The sequence below is a fragment of the Clupea harengus genome, unplaced genomic scaffold, assembly GCF_900700415.2.
Source record: "Clupea harengus unplaced genomic scaffold, Ch_v2.0.2, whole genome shotgun sequence".
Taxonomy (NCBI): Eukaryota; Metazoa; Chordata; class Actinopteri; order Clupeiformes; family Clupeidae; genus Clupea; species Clupea harengus.
This window is the reverse complement of record NW_024879684.1, coordinates 64,245-73,616: the sequence shown is the minus strand read 5'-3', so window position 1 is coordinate 73,616 and position 9,372 is coordinate 64,245. Positions and strand designations below refer to the sequence as shown.

General features: G+C 40.4%; 1 protein-coding gene across 2 annotated transcripts; it reads left to right on the top strand.

Annotated features, from left to right (window-relative positions):
* The first annotated feature begins 1,879 nt into the window (after positions 1-1,879).
* eif3k (eukaryotic translation initiation factor 3, subunit K) lies at positions 1,880-9,295 on the top strand. 2 transcript variants are annotated; one of them, XM_042704590.1, is made up of 8 exons: positions 1,880-2,051; positions 2,497-2,595; positions 3,367-3,487; positions 3,720-3,794; positions 3,988-4,054; positions 6,722-6,799; positions 7,176-7,301; positions 9,135-9,295. In XM_042704590.1, the coding sequence occupies exons 1-8, from the start codon at positions 1,990-1,992 to the stop codon at positions 9,164-9,166; spliced, it is 660 nt and encodes a 219-aa protein (XP_042560524.1). In that variant the 5' UTR covers positions 1,880-1,989; the 3' UTR covers positions 9,167-9,295. The 2 variants fall into 2 exon arrangements, with proteins under 2 accessions (XP_042560524.1, XP_042560523.1); XM_042704589.1 differs by having other exon boundaries at positions 3,717-3,794.
* The last annotated feature ends 77 nt before the right edge of the window (positions 9,296-9,372 follow it).

The following is a 9,372-nucleotide window of genomic DNA, read 5'->3' as shown; positions in this document are numbered from 1 at the left end:
CAGATACTCAGATACTGGAAAGGAATTTAGGCTTCTGAAACCAGAGGAGCTTAGTTGCAATCTAATGTTCTGGCTGCAATGATCAGGACACATCAACCTCCATCCCAGGGTTGGATAGGGTTCTGGCTGAAATGATCAGGACACATCAACCTCCATCCCAGGGTTAGATAGCTGCTCTCCAGCTCCGCCTGAGGACCAGAGAAAAAATCCATGAAAATGGTTTGAGAGGTTGGCAGACAACTCCATACTAACACACAGCAGACTAGATGCACATCTTGAGTTTGTTCACTCTGCCTTCTATTGCTATCCTGGGTTGTAACAATCTTGTGTACCTGGACATCTCTGTCAGTACTGAGGAGGGAGAGAAACGTAAATAAATCATGGTCTTTGTAATATAAAATATTACAAAATGTTTGTTGCTGTGAATGTATCAATAAACGCATGTACAAAAACTCAACAACATACTCAAAAGTAGGTTTTGTGGCAGCTCAGTACATTCAAAATACATGCAAATTAAAAAAGTTAAACACAACTTTATATGACTGCAAAAGAAAATTCAAGGCCTTAAATCCCTTGCAAATCATTTTCAAAATGTCAGAATTTGATTTGCCACAGACACAAAGTCTAAGATGTGGCACTATTGATATGAGATTTGACTATTTCTTCTTGTCAGCAGGAAAATGTTAGCCTTTTTTAGGGGGAATATTAATTAATTTCATGTCTTTTTGGATGGCATGCTGTGACAACATTCTTCAACTCGGAAAGTCGAGTTACTACCAGTGGAACGGCACTGTGGGTGAGAAACCATGTACTGCATAAAAGACAATGTGAAAACTTTCCCCCGCAAGGCTAAGGCTGACCTTAGACTAACATGCATCTGCTGCACACTGGTGCGGTCTCTAGTGGCTTGTACACAGATTTGCATATATCGCCATTTATTATATACCTTACTTACTTTGGACCAATGTAACTTTCCCATCTTCGACTGCAAGCAGAGAAAGTGAATTTCTTTGAATTTACCAACTCATTAAGGTTTGCTGAGGACCCAGAACTACAGGAGACAAACCCAACATTACATTCTCCTCTCCACCCACTCACTCACTGTCTGGCCACAGTCATGTGACCCACACACCTTAACACTTACCACTCAAGACTTTTGTTCCACCATTCAAAACTGGAGCAGAAAAAGGTGGAATAGTAGGCTACTACCACAGTCATGTGTGAGTAAATGTGTCCTATGGTACACTAGAGTTGAAAAAATCAATAGAAGTGATGAGGATTTAATGAAATGTAATCCCAAATTACAAACTGGGCCTACTTTTGATTCTAAAGGTTTTTTTTGACAGGGAATCAAAAGGTTGATTTGTTTTACTACTGAGTGCCCAATTATTTGTTTTACAGTCAAGGGAAGCTGTTGGCTGATTGCAGTGTTATAAACATAATACAGACATTCCTATTAATCTAAATTACTAAGGTACATTAGTGAAATAAGAAGGCAAATTCAGTACAGGAAGCAAATGGGGCACCACCATCATCTCAATATGGCTCAGTTACAGGTGCATAAATGACCTATGACCGTGGTAAACCCATAGCCTATGTCATATTAGTAATTTCCCTTTGCTATGGGGCATATAGCCTAAGAATAAGTTGCGGAAACTGTCGTATATGTCAGTGGGGGTAGCCTGTAGAAAACACATGATAGAAGCACGTGTTAATTGCTCACCCCTAACCCTTTGCACCTATGAGGGGAAATAGGAAGCCTTTCTGATACAAACTACCATGTTTTCACTGTACTCCAATCCGCTAAGGGGCACCAATACAAATAAAACAGCAAACGCGAGAGCAATCAGGAAGGGAATGCGTTTTCCGGTCATGTGTCAGTTCTTCTTTCCGTTCCAACCCGGTTCACTAGTGAGCCACTTTGCTAAAGTGCCAGTGATTCCACGTGTGGATTTCATTCGAAAGCTCGCGTAAAACACATTTGATAACATGAGTTCGTCATTTGAACAGATGCGAGCAAATGTAGCCAAGCTGCTCCGTGGTATCGACAGGTAGCCTTTTTTGTAAAACATAGAAGAAATATAGCTTACTAGCTAGCTAGTTAGCCAACTGTTCACCCATGGCATTTGTTAGCTTTCGGTCCAGCTGCTATTAAGCGGTGAACTAGCTTGCTGTGGTAGCGTGTGGAATTCATAGGGGTTAGCATGAGCTATGTAGCTATCATTCTGTAAACACTAACCATCTTATCCCCCCATTCAGATATATAAGACCTTGTATTACACACCGCCTTTGTTGAGCAGTGACTAACGTATTCGACGCGCCAATCTGCTTCTGTAAAATTAGCCTATTTAAGAATAGCGTTGGCAGGATGTTATGAGAGGATGAACGTAATATGGCTCTTTTGTGTTTGAAATGCTGTGTTAAAGGTACCGTTAATTAAGTTTAATTAAAATTTATCTCCCATCTAAACCTGAAATCTCTTAATACCATTCTCAGATACAACCCAGAGAATCTGGCTACTTTGGAGCGCTATGTGGAAACGCAAGCAAGAGAAAACGCCTATGACCTGGAAGCCAATCTGGCTGTTCTTAAACTGTGAGTTTCCCCAAAAGATCGTATAAAACGTACACACCATTATCATCACACGTTTTATTTGCCACTGTGTCTTCAACCAGTGAAGTCGTGTCAACTTAAATTTCATATGATTGGTATAGATACGCCATCTCAGTATTTACAAACCATCAACATGCACCACCTTCAACTTCACCAGTAATTGTTCCCCGGATTATGTTGATGGATTGTCCTGCTGTGTGCAAGGAGGCATACATATCCAGCTGTTTTACAACTTGTGTTGTATTCGTGCTCATATACATTTTCAACTTTGTGAATTTTACTCAGCAGCTTAAAATATGTATCTTCTGTGTACACAGCTCATCATATAACTACTTATGTGTATTTATCATATCTCAGTGTAAAATCTTTAATACAAGGACATGCCAGATAGTTTACTAATGCTCTGATCTAGTTCTCAATTTAATAAAGAAAACTGCCTTCACACATGTTGAGGGTGAGCTGAAACTGATTCTACCCAACACCGACTGACAGGCCAGACTCAGAAAGGTGGCACAATGGTGCCTGGTCTCTGCACACCATTCCTAACCAAGGAGTGCACTGAAGATGAACGCTTTTAATCTAGATTTAGGTAGAAGAGTATTCCACAGGAGTGAGGAGTGATTCTTTATCAAAAGAATAATGGGATCTGTGATCAAGTAGTGTGAATGAAGCCTGTTTCTCTGAAAAAAGTCTTGTTAGTGTGATTAATCTATTTGTGTCTGATTAACTTATCTGAATGTTTTCTCCTCTTAGCTACCAGTTCAACCCAGCTTACTTTCAGACCACAGTCACATCACAAGTCTTGCTCAAGGCCCTGACGAATCTGCCGCACACAGACTTCACCCTATGCAAGTGCATGATTGACCAGACACACGTATCTTTTTGGAACCTGTTATTTATTTTTTTATCTTCAACATTCTTATTACTAGGATGTAATCGTCATTGATCTTTAAAGATATAAAGAATGAAGTTAATATACTCACACTTGTTTCAGCGGGCATGCCTGTTATTTGTAGCTCATGCGGATCTTAAAACTGCTCATGGTCACAGTGGAGAAAAGGTTCATCTTTGCAAGAGGTTTGATTTCCTTGACTACAGTGTCGCAGCAGGAGGAACGACCGATTAGACAGATACTCTACCTGGGGAACCTTCTGGAAACGTGTCACTTTCAGGCATTCTGGGTAAGGTCTTGCACAAACACAAACACCTGCACACTCACAAGGGCTCGGAAAAAGATAACGCATCAAGTAGTTTGTTTTATTGCATCAAGAAGCCCATCTGTTGTCTCTGTGGAACTAGCTATTTATCTTGATTTGTCTACTAAATGTTGTCTTTCTGTATGACATGGTTGGTGTTTCTCTGTGACTACCTCAGACTAGCCTGGAGGAGAACAGGGAGCTTATTGATGGCATCACTGGATTTGAAGAATCTGTACGCAAGTGTGAGTAAAGATTTAAAAGCCTTTCCTGATTTCGTGAGTGGGGTATGAACCCATTTAAATGTTTACACAAATACACCTATACTCCATAGTAAAATATCAGCATGGATTACAATTGAAACAACCAGTCACCTAAAATGTATTTCTTCGGCCATGCAAATAAATATTTGGAAAGAAAAATTCAAATCACAACAAACATTTGTAAATGTCCCCAGGTTCATAAGACATCAAGAATTCCTCTAGCTTACTGCAGTAGAACTCAAATACTTAAAAACACTGGCTATATAAAAGACCATAACAGCTATCACACACACACACACCCACCCACACACAGAGATGAATATAAGCAGTGTTTCCCCTAGGTTTACAGCTTTGGGGGGGGGGGGGGGCTGCGGCACGGTGCGCGGCGTGGCGTGGCGTGGCCACCGACACAAACGCTTAAAGGAATCATGGTGTTCATGTGTTTCTTTTAATGACAGCAGTCAATATAACAACTAACATGTCTTTTTATGACAATTATCCACAAAGGGTGCAGCTTTTGTCGCTGCAGTGGTGTATCTTTCTGGGCTTCTGGAAGAACATTTTTTGAGATATTTGCGGCCTAAAATGCCTGATTTCGCAGGAGCTTTTCCAAAAAGTTGCGATGAAAGTTTTTATTTTTAGGTTTTTTTTGCAATGAAATTGGCGAAACAAGTGAAAGTTGCGATAAAAAGTTGTGAATTGTCCTCTTTGTAATTATAATTGAGTTATTTGTTGAAAAATAATTGATTAATAAACAAACATTAATTCATCAAGAACAAAACGATTGAGAAATGGTCCTTCTAATAACCTCACCAATATGCCAAACAAAAGATTACCAGGACTACAAAAATGTAGCAAAATAGGCTTTACTTATCCACAACGAAGTGCACATGTTGGCATTACAAAAGGACCAGTACGACTGAATAAAATGTTATGAATGTCTCAGCCTTCATATGACGAAAAAAATAAAACAGCCTGTGTCACTATGATCTGTCTCGTCATCTGACGTCCTGCCTGTGTTTCTGCCATTCTCATTGCTTTTATCAATCTGTTTTGCTATCCTTGTTTATTTATTTTATCCGTATAGGTGTTCAATTTCATATATTAATTTAAAGTCATCCAATTTCAAGTAATCTATTCTTCTACACTAGCTGCTACCTTATCTTCAATCCGAAAGTAACGTTAAATCTCCATGGCAACAGCTCTTGAGGGTTTGGCAAATAATCTGATTTATTGCTTCCTTCATTATTCACAGCAAAATAAATAATTTTCGTTACATTTCATAGATTTATTACCATACAACTCGCGGAAAATTATAAAAAAATGGAAGCCAGATCTATTTCTGAATTTTCGGTGCGGACATTCTGTACGTACGTTCTGTTTCCACGTCTGTTGTAGCCATTCTCATTGAGCCTCATTGTCGACCCTACCCAGGAAAAGATCTCTGCCGGATTCATGAACGCCTGGATATTAGTTTTTTTTAAAGCTTAAACGTGTCCGTAGCTGTGCACTGATTCTTAAGCCCAATTCTGTCCGGTGGTGGGAGCGTGCTCACCTGCGTGTGCGTGTGCGTGTGCGTGTGTGTGTGTGTGTGTGTGTGTGTGTGGTGTGTGTGGTGTGTGTGGTGTGTGTGGTGTGTGTGGTGTGTGTGGTGTGTGTGGTGTGTGTGGTGTGTGTGGTGTGCGTGGTGTGCGTGGTGTGCGTGGTGTGCGTGGTGTGCGCGGTGTGCGCGCGCGCATCGCGGCGGAACTCTGCCATGCGCGATACAGAGAGCAGAGAATTGAAAACGCGCGACCATGTAGAGACAGAAATTACATGCCGTCGTGTAAATAAGATAAATAACATAAGGCTATTTATTTTGTTTAATAAAAGAACAAGCTATAGACCTGTTCTATAGGAAAGGTAACCTTAAATTACTTCCGTTGTGATCTGGCGCTTTATAGAAAATAAAATTGAACAAAATCAACTTGACCTTCCAGGGGGGGCGGGGGGTGCCGTTGGGGGGGCGGGGCGCCCCCCTAATATAACGGTAGGGGAAACACTGATAAGCAAACCAAACAGATTCATCAATATAGCCACTCTTTGGACACATCGGTGACATGACAAAAGGAATGCTGAAAGTGATGGCTCATCAGTTTCTAATAAGATAACTTTCGACTCGCAGCTTGGTGTTACAGTAACTGTGTCCCCAGTGTCATAAGTGCCGAGATGCTAACTAATGACATCCAGCATAATGTACTTAAACACATTAATGCTGAAAACCAAGACCATGGTGAATAAAACTTTCAAAAAAGGCTTGATGCCTTTAATCAGCAGTTGATCTCTCAGCTGGTTCAAGAATGTTGGTAGACTATGTAGAGTCCATGTTAGGCCATGCAATTAGACAAGACCAGACATGTTGCTCAGCATGCACAAATGCTTTGCTACAGAACATTTGTCAAAGATAAAATATTAAGGGAAATGTTTAGTCTCCCACAACTGGTGAGGCAATTTTTGTTGAACATGAATTTGGTGTAGTCATTAGGACTATCTGAAGGAGTACTGTTTTGCATTTAATCAGAACTCGGATAACGTCATCATTCTGGTGCTATTTGGATGTTATTTTGTGTTTTTTTTTATGTTATTCTGTGTCTTTGTGTCTGTTTTCAGTTATCTGCCATGTCGTGGGAATCACCTACCAAAACATTGAACACAGGCTTTTGGCTGAAATGTTGGGAGACCCATTGGGTAAGAAGGCATTTATCAGGCCAAGTCAATGCATAGATCATTGTTCACACAATATAAGTTCTATATAACCCAGACTCGAGTAGGTGCAAAACAACTGGATCCTTTGGTACTGGATTGGCAAAAGTTCTTGGAAAACTGCTCTAGATGTAAATCCTTCTGTAGTCATTTGATCTAGTAGGACCAGACCAGTGTAAAGTCAATATTACTAAACTCCAGATGAAGCCATATTTTAACAGACATGACTGCTCCTCTGTCTTTTTTTTAAACTACATTTCATTTGAAGTGTAGTGTTTCTTTTGGCTTTGTTCTCATTTTAGTTCTTGTCGTGCCCCCCCCCCCCCCCCCCCTCCTTGTCCTTCTCTTCTCTTCTCTGCAGACACTCAAGTGAAAGTGTGGATGAGTAAATATGGCTGGACAGAGAATGAAGATGGTATGATATTCATCTTCAACCAGGAAGAGAGCATCAAACCCAAGAACATTGTGGAGAAGATTGACTTTGAAAGTGAGTATGACCTGCCACACATTGTAATAATCCCATTGGTGAGAAAGCATAGCTAGTGAAGGAGCTGTTTTTATCCCATCGAGAGCTAATCTTTGGTTTTGGAATGTGAACTTGAGCAAACCGGCTATGCCGACGCTTGTCTGAGCCTCAGGCGCTCACTGGGGCTCACTGAAACCTACTTCACTTCACCTGCTTAACAATCATGCAGATGATGGCAAAACAATAGAAGGGCAAATTGTCAGCTGTTGTCAAATCATTTAAAGGGAGAGCAGGTGATGCTGAAGAAACCAGCAAGAGTATAAGATTTTGAAAGATAACAACCAGAAAAATCCCAGCCCCTTCTTTCAGACCTCCATGTTTCATTCACACAAAAACACCCAGATAAGCTTCATTCCCACATCTGTAAAACTTCCTGTTCAAAGCCTATATAGACTATTGAGATAAATACCCTGAAACCACACTACATCACAACTACAATCCAAACACCTGTGAACAAACACAAAGATTAAAAACATGGTACGTGTAAACATAGCTACATAGTCTACCGGCGTTAGTGTTGGTCTAATACGTTAGCTACATAAGTAGCTAGCTTTATAGTTTAGGCTACATAGTTTAGGACTATTAAAAAAATTAAATAATAAAATGCACCTGTCCAACAGAAATGAGGCAACCATGGCATCACTTTTCAGTCCCTTCAACTCCCTCATTTGGCCCAATCATTATCTCCTGATCTCCTTGGGCTGCATTGGGTTGAAGAGCTAGGTTGTAGCTCATTATGCTAACTGCCACACCACCATCTACAAACCAACAACTGCCTGGCTTCCTGGCCCTTTTGATGGGTGCTTTTAGTGAACTGTCATGCTTGGCTTCTGGACCCTTTTGGCCCCATCTCCTTGGCTGCCTACTGACTTCTTTGGCTGAGTAGACAGTCAACTGATAGCCAGACTGAGAGGAGGCATGTGTTTGTGTTTGTTAAATATGCAAGCCTTTTGGTGCATAGCCCTTGTCTTTCTTGTCTTTATTGCTTGGTTTAGCAGTACTAGCTGTTGTAGTTATAGGTGGAACTGGAAATTCTGGCTGCACTTTTCCTGCCGTTCTTGTGCGAATAGCTTGCTAGCTTTTATAGCAATATATCTGCCTAGCCTATGGAAGACCAGTCACGCGCAGTGACTGCATGGGCAGAGTGTGTGCAAATAGGTATGTAGACAGAGAGGCAGGTAGGCCAACCAATCACTTCATTCGGGACGAATGCCACAGATGAGGGATTTTTTTTCCTTTTTGTTGTCAGCATTTAATTTATTCATTGATATCGGGATGTAAAGATGCTTCTGAAATAAATCGCCTACCCCGCCTTTAAGACAAATTTAAATAAATTAATAAATTAATACTTAAACCTTATTGGCATCACAAACTATGTCAGTGTTGCTGTATTGTCCACAGTTTCAAAACAAGAAACTGTCAGAAAACTTCAGCAAGTAAAAAGACCTGACAAGACAACATGTATATCAAAAATGCCATCGGGTTAAACAAATGGACATGTTTATGTTGTGTAGTTTGAGACCCTGGTGTTAATCTAGAGCGGAGTGAATGGTTTTGAGTGCAAACTTTTCACAGAACTGACTTTTCCTTTTCTCCGATTTCATCAAAACATCAGACTGATATGTCAACAACCATTGAGTAGAATTGTATAGTCAACATTGTCTCAGTTTCAAGTGATGGATCTAACTAAAATGACTGACTGGCCAAAGAAACTACATGTAACATTTCTGCACGGAAGCATGTGTCAGATGAAGCATGTTGTTTATAATGCTCCAATCCTACCTTTCCCTACAGGTGTATCAAGCATAATGGCAACATCACAGTGAACCCCTCATCACAATATGTCATCACAGCGAACCCCTCATCACAATAATATCTCCGGATTTTTTACCCATTTCTTTTGCCTTCATTAAAAAGAAAACAACAACTTTGCAATAAACATAATGGATCTGCAAGTGTTTTGCTTCTGTGCATTTCCTGTTTCTGTGACAAGGTACCTGGTTTTGTTACATTAGAGGTATTTCTATAGTGT

Excerpts from the sequence above, each read along its gene's own strand:
- eif3k (XM_042704589.1), top strand. The coding sequence starts at position 1,990 with ATGAGTTCGTCATTTGAACAGATGCGAGCAAATGTAGCCAAGCTGCTC. Across the intron at positions 6,800-7,175 it reads AATGTTGGGAGACCCATTGG|ACACTCAAGTGAAAGTGTGG; the intron begins GTAAGAAGGCAT and ends TCTTCTCTGCAG. Across the intron at positions 7,302-9,134 it reads GGAGAAGATTGACTTTGAAA|GTGTATCAAGCATAATGGCA; the intron begins GTGAGTATGACC and ends CTTTCCCTACAG.